Source organism: Haliotis rubra, unplaced genomic scaffold (assembly GCF_003918875.1).
Source record: "Haliotis rubra isolate DU_JTF1 unplaced genomic scaffold, ASM391887v1 Scf947, whole genome shotgun sequence".
Classification (NCBI taxonomy): domain Eukaryota; kingdom Metazoa; phylum Mollusca; class Gastropoda; order Lepetellida; family Haliotidae; genus Haliotis; species Haliotis rubra.
Genome location: NW_025767687.1, coordinates 242,789 through 264,520, shown reverse-complemented (window position 1 = coordinate 264,520; position 21,732 = coordinate 242,789). Strand labels below are relative to the sequence as shown.

The window sequence follows — 21,732 nt, the reverse complement described above, 5'->3', positions numbered from 1 at the left end:
ATCTATAGCCTGGAACAGTCTCCCGCAGAGCCTCAGAGACTGTTGTGACTTTAATTCTTTTAGATCCAATCTAAAAACACACATGTTCAAGATAGCCTTTGAACTGTAGCTCTGTACCATTAATCTCATCTTTATCTTGTGCGTTTTGAGCATGCTTTAGCATGGATATATGCTCGTAACAAATATGCTATTAAATAGCTGGAATATTGCTGAGTGCAGCACTGGACATTCAATATAGGAGTGTATACCAAAAACGCAAAAGTGTGTCCTACCACCATATTTGTTTTATTTTTATACATTCATCCAGAATATTCGAAAGAGTAGGCAAATGCAGATGAGGATTGAATGTCAGCTCTTGAAAAGAAGCTCTTGCATGTCCTGTCAGACTATGGAGATGATATTAGTTTTATCCTAATGGGAGATTTCAATGCCCGAACTGCAGATGAAACAGATTGCATAATAAATGACGACACGCACTATTTGCCGCTTAACGATGATTATAGAGAAGATTCATTTGATATACCAAGAAACTCATTTGATACACAAATCAACACCTATGGTAGAAGTGTTCTAAACTTGTGTAAAGTGTTCAACCTCCACATAGTAAATGGGAGGACATTGGGAGATGAACATTGGTAGCTTTACATTCATATCGCGGGCAGGAGCCAGTGTGGTGGACTACGTGTTAGTATCAAGTACTATATTTCCTAAAATCAGTGACATGACTGTGATTCCAAGATCAGAATCTGACCATATGCCTATAGCATGTACATTTAATGACGTCATAAGAAAAGATACTGCACCAGCGTCTGGAACAGAAATGCCACTCTACACGATGCCCAGATACAGATGCAGCAATACGGACGCAGAACAATTATCTGGCGTTGTTGCAAACGACAAGATAAATGTACTGATATCTGAATTTCTGGAATATTTAAACTTGGATATAAATCGTGCAGTTAGCAAATTATCAGACGTCGTGGAAGCAACAGGAAAACGAGTATTACCCCGTAATTCAAACTCTAGTCAAGCTCCTAAACAACCTGCCTGGTTTGATATTGAGTGCCAACAACTTTAAACGGCGAAATACAGGTGTCTCCACAAGTTCAGGAACTTTAATTGTGATAAAAACAGAAATTATTATATTGGTGCAAAGCATGCCTTCAAAGAATGTTGTAAACTTAAGAAACTTAGATACAACAGAAAAATTGCAGATGACATCACCGTTGCGGCAGCGCGTGGGGATTGTAAGAATTCTGGAGTAAAGTAAAACAGGCATTCCGAACAAACATTGATTCATGTATTTCCGCAGCTGACTGGCAAGCCTACTTTACTGATTTGTTAAATCCTGAAATAGAAGTAACTGCCTCAGAGTTTGACCAACAAGTAAAACACTTCCTTGAACATCACTCGTGTAAGGACTGCGATGGGTTAGCGCACCAAGATATTTATTTATTTAAACAGTGAAATTTCTGAAGAAGAAATTAGGAGAAATCTATATCTGATCTTAAATTAAATAAATCACCAGGCACTGACGGGATACCCCCAGAACTGTACAAACTATCATGTAATATTTTTATTCCATATGTGAAGATGCTATTCAACAAGATTTTGGACAATGGTCTGTTTCCTACAAACTGGAATATCGGCGTTATTATACCACTGTTTAAATCTGGATCCAAGAAAGAACCATCTAATTATAGAGAAATATCAATTCTAAACTCAATGGGAAAACTCTTTATTTCAATTATATAGAAAAGATTAAGGACGTGGGTTGAGTTAAACGAAATATTATCCGAAGGTCAAGCTGGATTCAGCCCACAACATTCAACTACCCACCATATCTTCACTCTTCAGGCTTTGTGTTCGAAATAATGTGCAAACCCAAAGGCCGTTTTCATTGACTTTAAAAAGGAATTTGACTTTGTGGACAGAGATAAACTGCTATATATTCTGATTCAACGCGGCTGTCACGGAAAGATAACTATGTTGCTTAAAAGTATGTACGCATCGGTGAAAGCCAGTGTAAGAGTGAATAATGACTCAAGAACTGAAACTTCTCGTGGAGTGAGACAAGGATGTATTCTCAGCCCCCTCCTCTTATTTCTCTTTATTAATGAATTTGCAACAGAGCTCTAACAATCAGGCAACAATGGAATTTTTGTTACTTAAGATATACAAGATCTATTGCTGCTTATGTTTGCTGATGACATCGTCCTTTTTGCTACCAGTGTAATAGGTCTTCAGCGCCAGCTTAATATCCTGGAATAATTCTGTATCAAATGGGGACTACAGCTGAATCTTAACAAAACAAATATCATAGTGTTTCGTAACAGAGGAATTCTGAGACATTCTGAAAAATGGACTTTTGTAAAAATCCTCTTAAGGTGGTTACATACTACAAATATCTCGGCATAATATTTTCATCTAGGCTCGTGTGGACAAAAGCCTGTGAAGCACTTGCTCAACAAGCAAGTAAAGCCTGCCTCTCTGTTTTCAGACTTTTTAACAAGTATCAAGAACTAACCTATTCAAGTGCAAGAACTATATTTGATCGAAAGTGGCACCTATACTACTATACGGTTCGAAAATATGGGGACATAAATATTCTGATGTAATCGAGAGGGTCCTTACTATGTATTTCAAACGATTTCTGAAAATTGGAAAATGTGCTTCAAACAAAGCCACACTTGGAGAGCTTGGTCGTCACCCCATCTGCGTATTAACACAGATTCGAGTAATCAAGTTTTGGTTCAAGATACTCAGTAAGAATGAACAACGTTATCCCTGCAGTGCTACAGAATGCTAAAAACATTTGATGACATGGGCAGAACAAACTGGGCATCCAATGTTAGAAGCTTACTATTCAGAAACGGGTATTCTCATGTCTGGTTAAACCAGGGAGTTGCTAACGTTCAGCTATTCATGTATACTTTTGAACAACGATTGAAGGATATTGCCTACCAAACTTGGCACAACGAAATCAGCAGCTCCACTTTTTTCAGCCATTATTCAGTTTAAACATGAACTTTGCCTGGAGTCCTACATAACAGAACTGAAATATAAACATCTGATCCGTGCACTTATAAAGTTTCGTATTTCGAATAACAACTTTAAAGTGAACATGTACAGACTTAATGAGGATGGCCCACGTACGAACTACTTGTGTTCATTCTGTGATGCCGCGGAAACAGAAACTGAGAATCACGTATTCTTCCGATGTGTCAAATATCAGTGGTACAGAGACAGTTACTTCAAACAATTACAAAATGTCTACAAAGGCCCACTCACTCTGCCGTCAATTTTGCAATCCAAAAATCCCCAAGTTATATACTGCACAGCACTATTTTTACATTATGTTTTTAAAGTAAGATCCCAATACAAATTATGACCACTGTTTCACGAAACTGCCAAAGTTTGGGACTGTATTATAGGCCATGGGGCCGATATTACGAATAAACTTCTGTCTGTCTGTCTGTACACCAAAATGTAGATTGTTAAAGTTGCTCCAGACAAAAAATATAAATAGACCAGACAATCCAGTGATTGATAGTGGAATATCAGCAACTACATGATGTCAGGGCATGTTGACACCCAATTAAAAAAGTTCAATCCCTGGGCCTAGATTTTCGAAGCTCTCTTAGCACTAAGATAGTCGTAAGTGCCATCTTAGTGCTAAGAGAGCGTTCGGAAATCTAGTCCCTGGTCCATACATTCACTTCTCACTGGTTCCTTGCTGCCAATTCAAACCGAGAATCCTTAGGGATTTACATCTACAGATCACTTTTGGATGATGTGCTACATACTCTGTAATCCAGCTCAGGTTTAGCAATTAAGACAACACTAAAATTTGCAATTATATTTGATCAACAATATACTTTCTTTCATGCCTTTTCCATTTCAAAAGCACCTAAATTGCTTCAGTATGTTTTGTCTCAGCATACAATGCTGAAATATGTGTTGTCTCAGCATACAGCCATTTTTTAATGGAAAATAAAAAACATTCTGCCTTATGTGAATGAGTGAGTGAGTTGGGTTTTATGTTGCTTTGAGCGACGGTCGTGCCTGATAAACACGACAACACCAGTTAATGGACAACTAACACCTGCATCCTTGCAAACGCATATAGCCGTGTTAAGGCATGTAATGAAAACACACACATAAAATATGTGCACATGAAAACAGGTTTTATTGCCTCATTTCCCTCTATACATAAAAAAAACAGATCATCAACAAGACTACATAACAGCATCTGGGTCCACGTTGTTCTGGCAGAAAATAGACTGGAGAACATCAGTTCCTCGCAACAGTTTTGTGCTTCCAATGACAACCTGTGAACACATGAAATGTTGCAAGTCACTTAATTGCTCTGTGGTAAAAGTATTGACATGCCTGTAAGTCAAGCTTCTGTCCTATTATTACTGGTACAAGTATTGACATGCCTGTAAGTCAAGCTTCTGCCCTATTATTACTGGTACAAGTATTGACATGCCTGTAAGTCAAGCTTCTGCCCTATTATTACAGGTACAAGTATTGACATACCTGTAAGTCAAGCTTCTGCCCTATTATTACAGGTACAAGTATTGACATGCCTGTAAGTCAAGCTTCTGCCCTATTATTACTGGTACAAGTATTGACATGCCTGTAAGTCAAGCTTCTGCCCTATATTCTGCCCAGTTGAAAGAACTAGTCAGGTAATAAGTTTACATACCTGTTTATCAAGCTTCATCTTGTCCACCACATCTCTGACCTGCTTGACCTCTGTCGCGGTCACGCCACCCACTACAAACACCAGCAGCAAAGGGTGGTCACTGGGGCCGGGCTTGCTCACGTTCATAAACAATCTGAAAATGTAACAGAAAAATACTGGTGTGCACAGAGTTTATCCAACTACCTATGTAAACCATCCTTCAATAAACGGCCTCCGTGGTGTAGTGGTTAGAGCGTCCACCCGGAGAGCGGAAGGTCGCAGGTTCGATCCCCAACCGCGTCATACCAAAAGACGTTAAAATATGGTACTTGTTGGTCCCTGCCTGGCGCTCGGCATTAATGGGTACACAAGGACTGATCGTCTCGGAGTCAGTATAATGTGTCTGAGAGGGGTATTCATGCTTCACTGCGGCATGGTATCTCAGTGGGCTAGCACTATAACACCAGCTAAAGTCTGGGCTAGTACAAGCAGCCGCACATACACATACACACGCATGCACGTCGTCATATGAGCGAAATATTCTCAAGCACGACGTTAAACCCAATTTCACCTCACCATCCTTCAATAAAAATAGACGTCAACTTCAGCTCCATCAGTTTGATACAGAATGGGTACAGTGTTTGTTGAGAGAGAGGAAGGTCGGTTGTTAGACTCCCAGCTGTGTCATACCAGTAAGTAAGTTTAGTTTTATGCCGCTTTAGGCAATATTCCAACAATATCACGGCCGGGGACACCAGAAATGGGCTTCATACATTGTACCCAAGTGAGGAATCGAATCCGGGTGTTCGGGGTGTCGAGCGAACGCTTTAACCACTTGGCTACCCCACCGCCCCTTGTCATACCAAGACCTATTGAAAGATAGTAGTTGTGTTTCCATCGCCGATGGACATTTTGCATCGAGTCAATATACTGTGTGCTTGTGTAAGAACCGTGTTTAAGATCAGAAATATGTTTCTGGTTTAACTTTCATGTGTGTTTCCTACCCTTGATTAAAACCGGCTTTTCCGCACTAGCACAAGCAAAGACCAAAATAACCTCACACAGAAAAATATGTTCAAAGATTGGAACCACCAGTTACCCAAATCCTGATTTCAAGAAGTCTTTGAGTCCACTCGATTTAAATTCTAGATCCACAAGCTCGGGCTTGTCGGGGCTGAAGATCTGTTCCACTATTGTCTTCAGCAGAGGCTTCATGCTGGCTGGACTGATGGCTGTAGATGGCTCCAGGATGGACCTGAGGAAACAGGAGAGTGTGTATAAATTCTGAACTGGCAAACGTACAGACAGGAATAGACACACACACAGTATATGTGTAGTGCCAACACCTCCGCTATTGTTACAAAATTTGCCGATGAATGAAGTTCAATAGATATCAATTAGTGTCACGGACATTAGTGCTCATTTGTCAATTAATTTATGAGAGATGTCTGAATTGTTGTTATATTCTGTATTGTTATGATGATTGCCAACCTGAAGACAATAAAGATGACAAGAGATTTACGTTTTCTGTCTTTTATTAAGTTCTAAAAAGTAGACATGGTCAGACTGAAATGCATCATTATAACAATGCGAGTAGAGTACAGTCGCATATTTCGCATTAATAAAATACTTGCATTAATTTCATGATTTACAGTATACACACATACAGACAGAAATGGAAGTGGACAGTAGTACAAGACAACACACAGGAACTGTCCTATGAAAGCACAGAGGCCTATTTTGGTGGGTCGTTTAATGATGCACTCAGCAATATTCCAGCTATGTGTCAACTGTAAATAATCGAGTCTGGACCAGACAATCCTGTACTGACATCATCAGTAGTGATCTAAGCAACTGGCATACAATGACATGTGTCAACCAAGTCAGCGAGCCTGACCACCCGATCCCGTTAGTCGCCTCTAATGACAAGCATGGGTTACTGAAGATCAATTCTAACCCGGACCTTCACGGGTGGTAGACTGAGAGAGATACAGACAGGTAGGTGGACACATAAATAGGTAGGTAGGTAAGTATAGACACAAAACAGTCACAGGTAGGCAGACAGACAGACAGACAGGCAGGCAGGCAGGTAGTTAGAAACACGGATGCAGGTAGACAGATGCAGACAGACAGGCACAACCTACTGGAAGTTCTTGAGGTCGTCCCGAGCAGTCCCCACAGCCTCCAGTTTGCTCCACACATCCTCCAGCAGGTCCCTCACAATACTGCCACTAACAGCATCCCCCACTGCAATAGAGTGAGTGAGTGAGTTGAATTTTTCGCTGCACTCAGCAATATTCCAGCTATATGGCGGTGGTCTGTAAATAATTGAGTCTGGACCAGACAACCCAGTGATCAACAGCATGAGCATCGATCTGCCCAATTGGGAACCGATGATATGTGACCACCAAGTCAGTGAGCCTGACCCCCCGATCCTGTTAGTCGCCTCTTACGACAAGCATGGGTTACTGAAGATCAATATTCAAACAGAATAACTGGATAATGTTCCCACGTGATGGAGGATGACAAGAAGCTACACTGTTCACATAACAACTTGGATCGATTCTACAAAGTTGTCTACCACTATCAAGAATCTAGGTTAAACATGTAAGATTTAGGACTATCTTAGCACTAGGATCACTTAGTGTGACACGATCATTGTTTCAATTATACAAATCATTAAAAACACAAACCTTCCCCAATACACATCAGCAATGATCTAAATATGTTGATATATTGATAAAATAAGTACATAAATGTGGTCCCTTTGAATAATAATGAAACAAATTAAATTTTCCTGATCCAGTTAATAATATTTCAAGCAAATATTGGTAATTATCAGTATGTTAATTCCTTGAACATTTTTTACATTTTTTCAGCTGAAAGTGGCAACTGAGCCACTCAACTATGACAGTTCCCATAGGTCTATCTGATGTATGTACATAGAATATCAAGGGTGATTATAAATGGAAGGTCACACAACAATATGGTGAGTTATTACGAAAGTAACTTCAGCAAACTCACCAATAGAATGTATCACCGGGGGTAAGTCGGACTTCTCAGCTAAAATAGCCTCCACAAGCTGGTCCTGAACAAAGATCAAATAAAATCAGGTGAGGAAAACAGGGTATAATGCAGGGCTCCAGATAATGTTTCGACATCAACAGTACGTACTCCTTATTTTTTCAATACAGGAGTACTGGAAAACCTTAAGCCTACATTTAGAGTACTGAATGGAATTTAATGGAGTATCAGTAATCTTGTGTTTCGTTTTATATATGCACCACAACATCGCTACTCTTGTGTAAACAGGTCAATAAACAATAAAACAATAATTTTCAGATAAATATGTCTGTAAATGATTCTAAGCCCGTACACCATTGCTGTGGTGCGTATCTGCTACGTTTTCTAAATTATTTCCTACCGTATCGTGCATATTTGTTATCCGTACATACGCCACGCCGATACGGCCCTTATCTGGAGCCCTGTAATATCATGTTAATACTTATGGCACTAACAAAACTAACAAAGTTGTGTGAAAGTGAGTTTGAGTGTTGAGGTACAGATCGTTGTTTTGTGAATTCCCTACTGGGACTATTCAACGAAGTAGCTTTGAATGAATGCGGTTTTGTAGAATCCAAACACAGTGTCTGTCTGTTCATTGTTTAACAACCAAAAGAATATTCCAGCTCCATGACAGCAGTATAAAAATAATCTCAACCAGACAATCCAATCATTGACATTACTAGCGTAGCGGCCATAAAATTTCCGAGTCCCGTGCTGGGATTCGAACCATGGACCTTCCGATGTCGGGCGCGTGGTCCACATGACCAAAGAGGTTAACCCCATCAGCAAGCTGACAAGGTAAGGATGTCATCTGTGGGATGACTCTACGCCCTGCTACATACTCCCCCGTCAACAGAAGGCATGTCCCGAGCCGCATAGCAGAGTACTTTATTTTGCTCAAATTTAATAAGAATAAACATGTGCCTTATAGTAAATGTCCAACAACCCTGTAACTACATATTTTGATGACTAAAGAGTTTAATTTGATAAGCGTACATGAAATTTCAAAGTTTAGTATTTTTCTGAAAATAAAACCTCCAACATGGTGATGTGTAGTATCAAATAAGTGTACAGCCCTAATCCTGTACAGCATGGGATCAGGGGAGTGGGGAGGGGGACATTTTCACAATGTGCCTGAAATATTAAACATTGAAATTGAATGAAACCCTAACCCACGCGCAGGCTTGTTTCTATGGAAATTCCCCTCCTCTGGCCACCTGACTGATACAGTGGGAAATTCAAATATGGATTTGACAAAAAGAGAAATATATATTTTCAAAATGTATGTTTTGTAGGCTGTCTGCATCCATACATTTTACCGTCAGCCTTCATAACATACTTCTTTACACTATGACTTAATGTCCTCATGAACCGGTAAGTCAGTTTTGTGATATTTCATGGAATGTACTTGAATACTGCATTGCTTTGCATTTAAAGACAGCTTTTACAAGGCAAGGAGGCCACACCCCATCTGTGTATAGGTTTGAACCCCGGCCTTTAAGTGTGTAATTGTTTTTGAATCAGGCATTTAAAAAATCGGAAGCAGCAAGAACTTCACCAACCTGCACTTCCAGTTCCTCGTCCCCACAGTCTCCTCCTGACAGCGAGTACAGGAACGTCAGCACCATCAACACATCGTCCAGACTATGGGACCTACACACAGACAGATGGTGGTGGTGGTGGTGGAATTGGGTTTAACGTCGTGCTTGAGAATATTTCGCTCATATGACGACGTGCATGCGTGTGTGTGTGTGTGTGTGTGGCTGCCTGTACTAGCCCAGACTGAAGCTGGTTTTATAGTGCTACCCTACTGAGATACCATGCCGCAGTGAAGCATGAATACCCCACTCAGACACATTATACTGACTCCGAGCCGACCAGTCCTTGTTGTACAATTTAATGCCAGGCAGGGACCAACAAGTACCATATTTTAACAGCTTTTTGGTATGACGCGGTCGGGGATCGAACCCGCGACCTTCCGCACTCAGGGCAGACGCTCTAACCACTACACCACGGTGGCGGTACACACAGACAGATGGAAGAAAGATGTCATCAAGTGCTGTGTTCTGATTTACTACAAATTCAGAGTTGAAGACAATTATTTTACAGAGACGAACAATATTGGCACATTCTCAAACATTTCTCACGATTTCATCATTTTGTTACTGTGACCATACTGGATGGACTAACCTCTGATTGGCTGGAAGCTGTAGTTGACCTTTGAGCAAGGTCAGTATGTGGGACAGACCACCGGCAGAGCTGTCATCTCCAACAAGTTGGACAAGATTCTTTTCTGTGCTTAATAGGTTGTCATGGCGACTAGTATCCTGATGTTTCAAAGCCTGTGATGTTGCCATGGCAACCTGGAGAGTATCTAGATGAGACTCAATGGCAGCATAGTTGCCTCTGACAAATAGAAACATCATAATATGTCACAACTTTTGCATTCGTTTTGGAACTAAACGATTTTTTTTCGTGTAAACATTTGCTTATGTGAAGGACTTGTACATCTCGACCTGCAATATTGCTGTGGACTGAAACTGAAAGTAGACACACCAGTTTGCTGAACATAGCTATCAGCAATATTCCACCCTTATGATACTGGTCTGTAAATGATCGAGTCTGGACCAGACAATCCAGTGATGGACATCGTGAGAATCAGTCTACACAAATGAGATCGATGCATCAAATATGTACAAAACCTGAACACAAATCCATTTAGTTACATCTTCTGAGAAACAAGCAATAATTCCAATGACCTTCCTCTTCTGATAACAATGATGAATGTTACATTCTGAATCACACTTTGCCTGCTTCATTCACACTTCTTAGAAGCTGACAACTGACAAAGCAGACATAATTTACGGAAAACAACTTTTCTATTTTTACAGTTATGGAGATGGTTAAAAAACAAAGCGCCTTTAAGCAGCTGAGCTGGATATCGGCGCTATACAAATGTTAGTATGTATATAATAATGTATGTATGTAATAATGTATGTAATAATGTATGTATGTATGTACGTACATATGTACATATGTATGTATGTATATGTATGTATGTATGTATGTATGTATGTATGTATGTATGTATGTATGTATGTATGTATGTATGTATGTATGTATGTAGGTAGGTAGGTAGGTAGGTAGGTAGGTAGGTAGGTAGGTAGGTAGGTTTAGTATAGATCCTTAAACAGGTGTAAAACACTGACTGACTGACTGAGTTTGGTTTTAGGCCGCTTTTAGCAATATTCAAGCAGCATCATGGCAGGGGACACCAGAAATGGGCTTCACACATTGTACCCATGTGGGGATTCGAACCCGGGTCTTCGGCGTGACGAGCCAACGCTTTAACCATTAGGCTACCCCACCGCCCCAGGTGTAAAACAAGGCCTACTGGAAGAGGTAGAGCGTATAAGAGAAATATCTTTGCCTACTTGAATAAACTGAGCGTGGTGTCTATCTGTTCTGCAGTCACGACGTCCTGGTTTGCCTGCCAAGTTGACGGGAAGCTTCTCACTGGTAGCAGCTTCAACTAGCCGTCGATTTACAGCCATTAAACATTCCTGATAATCAAATTGAGAAGATGAAGCATAATAAACTATACCATTTTACAGACAAATGTGGAGATATGCCATAGCTACTTGTAATTTCTTATTGAGAGAACTTTGATAACCTGCACAGCTCCATCTAAGGTCTCAATCTCTCAATCAGTTGACCATCAGGGCATGGATACAGAGTCATCTCCCCTTACAAGTTCCACTCCACTAAAACTGAATCAGTTACACAGCCAGAACATGCATAGAAAACATGGGATGAGCAGTGAAGCACCCAGCAATTAGGACTGGATAGAAATGTGATAGACTGTGATGTATTTTTTAATCGAAATCTGCACAGTAATTAAATATGACAATTTTTTGGGTCAGTATTTTGATCACCATTGTTTCTTGCTGAATGTGTCAACAGATACTTTCAAACAGGTGACACTTTGTGTGGAATTGGAGTTGGTGTGATTTGCTTCCTGTAATCAAAAATGGAGCTGGCTGAGCTAACCAAATCTGGTGGTTGTATTTCAGCCTTAAGGCTAGGTTGTGCATGCATGAACATTTGATTGGCAGAAGAAATACAATATAACATTACAATTGAATAACTACAAAGGAAAAACATTGGTTGAGTGTAGTTTATAGTCACCTTGTGTTTACCAAACACCAGATTCTGCAAATGTATAGGTTGTGAAGAGAAGCTGCCCGACGCTAGGCTTCCTGGGACAATGACGTTTTTAGCATCCCTACAACAAATGATACAAGAAATCAGTGATCAGTTGGAGATCTGGGTTATGGTGGGGAGGTTGTACGCAACCAAAGTCTTAATCTATCACCTGGAATCTTCAAAGGCATAAGACGACACTATTTTTATGGTTTTCAGTACGGGACCGTTCATAATTTATGGCTTTTGGTGTGTGTGTGTGTGAGAGAGAGAGAGATTTAAGGGGGTGTGTGTGTGTGTTTGTCACCCATTTTTTTCTGGGGAGGTGGGGGGTCATCAATTTTGTACATAAAAATATTTAAACATTATGCTTAAAAAATATTGAAAGATGGGGGGTCATTGATTTTGTACATGACATGCAAGGGGGGGGGGAAAGAGACTTACTTTGTACATAAATTTTAGGGGGGGTCATTCACATTGTACATGCTTCTCCATTAAAATCATCGTCATCCCCCCTGGCCATAAATTATGAACGGTCCCTAAGCTGCAACATTTATTTATTCTATGATACTGGCCATTGATAAAGTTGCTTTTCAACAAGAAAAAGGACACAGTTAGGATCAGATGAATATTCTTAAGGGACAGCAAAGTATTATTAACTTCAATAAATAGGAAATTTGAAAAACTTTCTAAAACTTTACTGCTCATAACCTTGCTCATGTTGAAATGAGTTTGTTCATACTAAGTTCAAGGGGAATTTTCTTGATGCCACAATTAACTCATAATGCCCTGTGGCACACTTCAACCCCTGAAAAGCTAAATCAGTCTGCGATCAGATGCATTCAACAAATTGTGTCCTCACTTTACAATGGAGCAGAGAGGGGTCATGTCGACCATGACATCAGCATTGTGACGAGGCAGTGATGGCAGGACGCTGGTGATCTTGTCCAGTAGAGTGTCCAGCTGGTGGCCAGCAGGGGATGCAAGGTCTAGGGTCCGGTCAATCAGGATGACTGAAGCTCTGTTGGAGACATTCTGAAACAGGGCAAACATGAGCACTCTTCTGAAACAAAATCAGTCATGCACCACTGGTATTCTTCTCCAAGCAAAAATGTACTGGGAAGTATCTTGTTGGGATACCGGACTTGGGCTCCCTCTCATACACATTATAGGAGTGAGTGAGTGAGTCTGGTTTTAGGCCAGTTTTAGCACTATTCCTGAAATATCACAGTGGGGACACCCACAATGGGGTTCACACATAGTACACATTAGATAATCAATCCTATACCGGGACGGGGGAAAGCTACGCAGATTACAAAGAGAATCTCACACAAACTTTGTTCGATATCAAACATGCAAGCCAATAAAACTTCACAAATGGAGAATTGACACATCCAGGTTTGGTTTTTATATTCTGAGGGGAAAATATATGAGAGCACAAGTGTTCCTTTATTTTTTTCCCAGGATTCTTCACAAGCTTTGTATCTCACAACTTGTAAAGAAACCTGGAAAAAAATAAAGGAACACTTGTGCTTTCATGCGATCCCTTATTTTCTTTCCCTCAGTATATTACAATATACCATTTCTTAGACACCAAGTATAACTTCTCTCTTAAGCCTTAACAGTAAGAATATTTTTGAAGTCCAATACAGACAAGTGACCTCACCTTCCTTCTAATCTTGGCAGGTGGGTAGTTTTCAATCTCTGTGGCTAGTAGTCGACTTGTGTGACCCATGCTGTACAGGTCTTCCCTTACCCCGAGGTCACTCAGCAAGGCATGGAAGCAGCAAGCAAGCCTCTGTAACCATGGTAACAGTGTGAGTGAGTGAGTGAGTAAATGTAAAATATTTCTGCTTTATCTCATTCTCTTCCCACAGAGGTTACTTGTCATATGGTACTATGAACCTCTGTTCTAATACGGCCCTTTCATGGTGCAAATGTTCAGGATTCTTGATTTAGTTGTGCAATCAGCGACGTTGTTTCAAAATTGATCATTCGCATGGCCTCGGTAATTTCTGCATGCTTCGGGAAAACTAGAACCTCTTCCCCTGCGCGATGCGTAAACGTTTCTTCTAGACACAACTCAGTCATGTAATGATGGATCAATGGGGCCTCCATCGCCCTCGTTGACAACGGACAAGCTAGCCATTAAATGTATCGTGTGTCACATAAACACAAGTCCCCGTCAGAGGAGGGATATTTGTGGCCCCACATTTCCTTGTGTTAGTCAATTTGGATCTAAGTCGATGTAACACGTGTTCTGATTTGATAGAAAGAAGGGAGATAATTTGTGTTGCGATTTTTTGCCGCTATGGGATTTTACAAGAACCGGGAAATATGGTCGTATTAGAACAGAGGTATGTGGGAAGATATGACAAGTAACCTATGTGGGAAGAGAATGGCTTTATCTTTGCAGTGAATCTGCAAAAGTCGAGACTCTCTCAACATCTAATCCTCTTACATTGCTATCACAACAAGAAAACAACACTGGGGCACTATTCTTCCCTGAACACCTACTGAGGGTTTGAGTTAGTGAGTGAGTAAGCAGAGCTCCACATAAGGGCCGTATCGGCATATGTACGGATACAAAATATGTACAATACCATAGGAAATAATTTAGAAAACGTAGCACATATGCATCACGGCAATGCTGTACAGTCTTAGAATCATTTACAGAAGTATTTATCTTAAAAGTTATTGTTTTATTGTTTATTGACCTGTTTACACAAGAGTAGCAATGTTGTGGTGCATATATGAAAGGAAACTGATTACTGATACTCCATTAAATTCCACTCAGTACTCTAAATGTACTCTTAAGGTTTTCCATTTCCAGTACTTCTATATTGATCAAATATGGAGTATGGACTCCTGATGTTGAAAAATTATCTGGAGCCCTGGAGTATGGTTTTACGCCGCTTTTAGCAATATTCCAGCAATATCATGGCGGGGGACACCAGAAATGGGCTTCACAAATTGTACCCATGTAGGGAATTGAACCTGGGCCTTCGGCGCGACAAGCAAACGTTTTAACCACTAGACTCCCCACCGCCCAGTGAGGGTTTTTTGAGTTAAGGCCCATAATGAATTCACCCATCTCCAGAAACACATTTGGTGTGGTACCATTACTGACAGGTTTTATAGTTGTGCCAATGTCCATCAGATGCTTGCTGATTGTATCAGACTCAAAATGAGGTGAAATGTTAGATTTTTGCACTCATATAGCAATCGTGACTTGTATGTGGCTGCTTGTCCTTGTATGGACTAATGCCTTAATTCATATCTTTAAACAGACACATATATCGCTGTAGTGAGTTCATGCAATATTTGTGTGAACTTGTACGCCAGTATTATCCAACCAGAACTCTCAGATCCCAGTCCCAAATTCTGTGCACAGTGCCTAGATACAGACTAAAACAATTTTGATTCAGATCATTTGCCCACCAATCAGCTGTTCTATGGAATTCACTGCCTGAAGATCTCAAAACAGTTTTTATTTAAGAAGTACTTTGTCTAGACTCTCACCCAAATAACTTTACTTGTAGCGCCATGAGCATACCAGCTGGCGTGGAGCTTGGCGCGTTACAAATTCACTCATTATTATTATTATCATTAAAATACCCAACAGACCAGGGAAATAAAAATATATCAAATACATAAAGAGTACAATATCCAATGAGAATGATAACTTCTGACAACTCAAAGGCTCAAACAAGTACCTGGAAACCTTTGTCTGATGTATTATAGAGAAAACCAACTTAAATATAATGGAAATGATTTCATAAAAAATCACTCATCCTATACTGACAGTACAACATTTGTCCTATACTAACAGTACAACTTGATAGCAATCGATGTCTTTTTTCATTACGCAAGCGATTTTTATACATATATCCCGTACGCATTTGTTTTAAACTTTATGAGTATCTAACATTTTAAATGCGTAATTGGTACGCAACAATTATTTTTCAATGCGTAATTGGAAATTTTATATGCGTATTTTACCCGGATACGCAGCTTATCTGGGCCTCTGATTATTGCACTCATATAGCAATCGTGACTTCTGTGTGGCTGCTTGTCCTAGTATGGACTTATGCCTTAATTCATATCTTTAAACAGACGCATATATTGCTGTGAGTCCATGCAATATTTTACACACTTGGAGGAGCACATGAACAGATACAAATTAGAATTGACCTCAAATAGCTTTTCATGCAGAATTATTTAAAACGAAAACAATGTTGACTGAGGTGTAAAAAATACCCAACAGACAAAGGAAATAAAAATATATCAAATACATAAAGAGTACAATATCCAATGAGAATGATAACTTCTGACAACTCAAAGGCTCAAACAAGTACCTGGAAACCTTGTCTGATGTATTATAGAGTTACCTTGAAAGTAACCTGTAATGCTTTGGGAAGATACTGACACTCAATCTCAGACAGGGAGGTAAACGATGCCTTGTCTCCCTAGAAAACACAGGATGTTAACATTTAAATTTACAATAAACCATAAAACATGGCAATTACATCATTTCTACAATGAGTGAGTGTGATTAGTTTGACAAGAATTGGCAATTTATCAGGAATTTTTCCTTGATGATCTAGAGCAGGTTGACATTGATCTGGATTGTTTGAAGTCAGTTTCATGAACAATACAATCGAGCCTAATGGATTTTGCTATGTGACATCTTAACCAACCTTGACCTTGTGAGCAGTGTTGTACTGTAGCTGTACATGTTGTACGTCCGTCTCAAGTAACGGGAACACTTGAGAGAAAGCTGGCGTGACGAACAGTCCAGGACATATGTCGGCAGTGAACAGAGGGATGTGAAATATTTCTGCAGTGTAATTCTGCAAAGTACAATGTAATCTTATTCATTAACAAATCACAGGGGCATGGAAAAGCATGGTCATTGTCCCACTTGCTACATTTGATGGCCAGACAAACAAACAAATCTGCTTCAGTTGCCAATATACAATCATAAAATTTAAACCCTCAGTCAATTTTGATAAATTGATCTCATCAAGTACTAAACATCTCAACTGACAACAGATTATTACTTCCTTGTTCTGATTCAGATCATGCACCAAGGCAGAACCTGTGAAGATCCGGGTTAGAACTTGTCTTCAGCTACTCATGCTTGTCGTAAGAGTTGACTAACAAGATCGGGTGGGTAGGTTTACACGTCATCGTATCCCAATAGCGTAGAATGATGATCATGCTGGTGATCACTGGATTGTCTGGTTCAGACTCGATTATTTACAGACTGTCGCCATATAGCTGGAATATTGCTGAGTGCGGCGTTAAACAACAACCAAACTCTAGGGCAGGTATTCTGATTGACTCATCTGAGTTGCATGTTGCTAGTTGTTGAAATGGTAAGAATTCATGAACTTTAAAAGGCCAACGTGATACAAACACTGATTCGTTAATGTCAAAAAGGTACTCATGGGCAATAATGTATGAAATGTGATAAAAAAGACAGGTTTGGGTAAAGCATCTGGCAAAGTACGCTTGTTTCCAGATCTGTTCAGCACTGGTTCAGTAGGGAACACAAAACAAAAGCTACTGACAGTTCATGACAAGGCAAAACAGACATGAGTTACTGTCCTTGACTGTCAACACTGCATCATAGTGGTGTTCCGATTAATTGAAATAATCGAAGATTGGTCGCAGTGACCGAACGACCAAGCAATCGATCACATTTTCTCATAATCGAACACAAACGATTTTGGAACTGCTGTTTTAGTCTTTGAAACACTTGACGATGGAACATATCTTCGAAGTTGTCGGGGCCTGCAAACTTGTTTAATTCTTAGAAAACTCACTTCACTAACTGAAAAGTCATGACTGAATATTTCTTGAAGACTCCAGGAAGTTTATGGTCATGATATATTAGTCATTACTTTAAAGTAGCAAGTTGCATCATCTTATACCTATCTGCAATAACAACCTGGATAGGAAAATCTGAAAAATGATGCTAACCAATGTTTTTCGATGATTGTTCGTTGGTAATGAAGCAATCATCAATTGTGAGATTTCAACCAATTCCCAACACTACTGCATCATGATGTACATATTCACAGAAGCAGTTCTTTCTGCTGAGTTGCAAGAAGGGGATATATTTCCATACTACAGAAGTCTAATACAAAATAGTTTTAGGTTTGCAGTACTCTGCACAGCACCTTACATAAAGTTACAACGAGTGAGTGAGTTTAGTGTTACGCCGCTTTTAGCAATATTCCAGCAATATCATGGTGGGGGACACAAGAAATGGGCATCACACATTGTACCATGTGGGGAATTGAAACCTGGTTTTCGGCGTGATGAGGGAACGCTTTAATCACTAGGCTACTCCACAGCACCTTACAAGGGGACTGTACTCTACACAGCACCTTACAAGGGGACTGTACTCTACACAGCACCTTACAAGGGGACTGTACTCTACACAGCACCTTACAAGGGGACTGTACTCTACACAGCACCTTACAAGGGACTGTACTCTACACAGCACCTTACAAGGGGACTGTACTCTACACAGCACCTTACAAGGGGACTGTACTCTACACAGCACCTTACAAGGGGACTGTACTCTACACAGCACCTTACAAGGGGACTGTACTCTACACAGCACCTTACAAGGGGACTGTACTCTACACAGCACTGTACTCTACACAGCACCTTACAGGGGACTGTACTCTACACAGCACCTTACAGGGGACTGTACTCTACACAGCACCTTACAAGGGGACTGTACTCTACACAGCATCTTACAAGGGGACTGTACTCTACACAGCAATGTACAAGGGGACTGTACTCTCACACACAGCACTAAGCAGGTATGTTACTACAAGGGGACTGTACTCTACACAGCACCTTACAAGGGGACTGTACTCTACACAGCACCTTACAAGGGGACTGTACTCTACACAGCACCTTACAAGGGGACTGTACTCTACACAGCATCTTACAAGGGGACTGTACTCTACACAGCACCTTACAAGGGGACTGTACTCTACACAGCACCTTACAAGGGGACTGTACTCTACACAGCACCTTACAAGGGGACTGTACTCTACACAGCATCTTGGAAGGTAATATTCTCCACAAAAATGTGAAGGGGACGTAACTCTGGAAGTCAAGGTCTACACTTTGCAATTAGTTCCTTGTATGAAAGCTTCAGTAAATAGCTACAGTCTCAGTACTCACCATGTTTCCCATCCACTGAAGCAGAAGATCTTCTATTTCATCAAAGTCATGTTTGTCATCAACCTCTGCACTTCCTGTGCGGTCAAAAGCAAGCACATTGCTGCTAACAGTGGAGATGACAACAACATACTGAAAGTTGCTTTGTTCAACAACATCCTTCAACACGTCCCGAGTCACAGAGTCTCGCAACATGGAGCTGACAATGAACACTGCCTTTTTCTGATTAGGATCTGCCTTCTGAAACACAATGGGGCTAATGTGTCAACAACTATGCGCTTTCCAATATACTTGCTATATTAGATGTGGTCTTTGTTGTCACCAAATTATAAACTAAATAAAACATGGTCCCTATAATCAAATGCAAAATCAAATACCTCAAGGACTATTTCAGATACTGCCAGTACTTAGTTTTAACTTTTCAGGGGTTCAAAATTTGTTTAAAAAGCCACTTGCCACAGGGCAAGTGACTTTAACAAAGTAACTTGTCCTGACTAATTTCCACTTGCCCAGTGCATTTGTTATGCATAATCATGATGTAATTATGAAAGACTTCAACATGGTTTATGTTCAGTTTTTACCTGATGATGGGGCCTAACAAGCCCTCAGAAACCCTTGAATGACCAAAAAGAAGATGTAACCCAGAAAATCTCTCCTCTAGCCCTGATTTTATGACATAGATCATGTCTTATTCATGTTCAATGTATGGAAGTTAATGCTTACTGGACAGTATTTATTGTAAAATAGAAAGATAACTCTCTCATTGCAAAATTTAATAGCTACATTTTGAAACAGACTATTTTCAGTTTGAAACCATTGGAAAATCAACGGACTATAGAGACACATTTAAATGCTATACAACCCTGACTATTCATCAACGAGGGTCTAACATGCATTCATTTCAAGTGGCTCTTGGCAGATAGTATGTTCATTCTAGGTAAACAGGGAATCAACTCTATAGAGACATATTTTGCTATACAAAACCATGTTTCAAATAAGTTGTTTTCAACATCATATATTTTTTAAATATAGGAGTACTGGAAAAACTTAAAGAGTACATTTAGAGTACTGAATGGAATTTAATGGAGTATCAATGATCTTGTGTTCCGTTTCATATATGCACCACAACATTGCTACTCTTGTGTAAACAGGTGAAAAACAATACTTTTTCAGATAAATATGTCTGTAAATGACTCTAAGATCGTACACCATTGCTGTGGTGCGTATGTGCTACGTTTTCTAAATCATTTCCTACCGTATCGTGCATATTTTTTATCCGTTACATACCGATATGGCCCTTATCTGGAGCCCTGCCATATATCAACCCTGCAAATAGCCAAATCTGGATCTAACAATGAACACAACCAATGATCCACACCACACTGTCTTACGGCCAGAAAAGAATTCTGAGATCCTATTTTACTGAAAATTTTAAATAATGCCCAAGGAGTTCTAAATTAAACTGCACAACAACATGAATACTCCTAGACTTGACACACATATTACCTCAAAAGAAGAGAACTCGCGCACATCCACAGCCCCGGCCTCCAGGAGTCGAGCCATTCCGCCCTGCCAGTGTAGCAGCTCGGCACATGGGTCATCAACATACACCACTGCTCTGTTCACCTTCAACACTACATCTTCCCATAATGCCTTTGAGCACTGCCACGTTGTCTTCATCTTTATGGCTTGTTCAATCACTCATACCTAAAACATAGATGTAATCATGATATGTTTGGCGATTTGTAAATAGTCAAGACTGTACCAGACAATCCAGTGATTAGTTTCAACCATGAACACTAGTCTATGCAATTGGGATATGATAAGACAGAAGACATGCATCAACCACATCTGTTCGCCCAGTCTCGTCAGTCACTTCTTACTAGTGTTGGGAATTGGTTAAAATTTCATAATTGATGATTGGTTTATTACAACCGATCAATCATCGAAAATAATTGGTTAGCATCATTAATGAAATTTGTTAATGCACATAAAAATAAGGAAAAAACATGTAGTTCTTTTGGGTTTTTGGGCAAAATTTCACATCTTTAAAGGATGACTAGTATGTCAGGAACATAAATTTCTTGGAGTCTTTAAGAAAAATTCAATCATGACTTGAAACAAACTTGTGGTGCTTATTAAATGTAACAGACAAAACCAACCTTGTGAAAAATATTGTTTATGAAAACAAGTGTTCCAGAATGGTTTGTGTTTGATTATGAGAAAACGTGATCGATTGCTTGGTCGTTTAGTCACTGCGACCAATCTTCGATTATTTCAATAAATCGGACCGCCACTACTTCTTACAACAAGCATGGGTTGCTTCAGTCCATTTCTGACCTGTATCCACTTGCACGAAGCATCTTAGGTAACTAGGACATATATAGTAGAGTTACCAAAACAATAACAGGAAGGGGAAAAAGTGTGAGGCAATGTCGTACATAAAGTGTCATACCAAACTACCACAAACAACAAGTTAGCCAAGTTAATAAACAAAACACATAAATGGGTAAAGAAAAGATCATGGAAAATGATAAACAGTTAGTTCTATTCTAATCATCGAA

At 39.9% G+C, this 21,732-nt stretch overlaps 1 protein-coding gene across 1 annotated transcript; it reads right to left on the bottom strand.

The window, feature by feature from the left end:
* Nucleotides 1-4,172: 4,172 nt before the first annotated feature.
* On the bottom strand, nt 4,173-20,848 carry LOC124264835 (sec1 family domain-containing protein 2-like). The gene is made up of 15 exons (XM_046699619.1): nt 20,675-20,848; nt 19,172-19,408; nt 16,660-16,812; nt 16,351-16,428; nt 13,626-13,757; nt 12,822-12,994; nt 11,945-12,041; nt 11,191-11,246; nt 9,947-10,162; nt 9,319-9,409; nt 7,715-7,778; nt 6,835-6,937; nt 5,790-5,945; nt 4,712-4,844; nt 4,173-4,331 (listed from the first exon to the last, which is right to left on the bottom strand). Exons 1-15 carry the CDS (start codon nt 20,846-20,848, stop codon nt 4,239-4,241), a joined length of 1,956 nt encoding a protein of 651 aa, XP_046555575.1. The 3' UTR covers nt 4,173-4,238.
* Between the last annotated feature and the right edge of the window lie 884 nt (nt 20,849-21,732).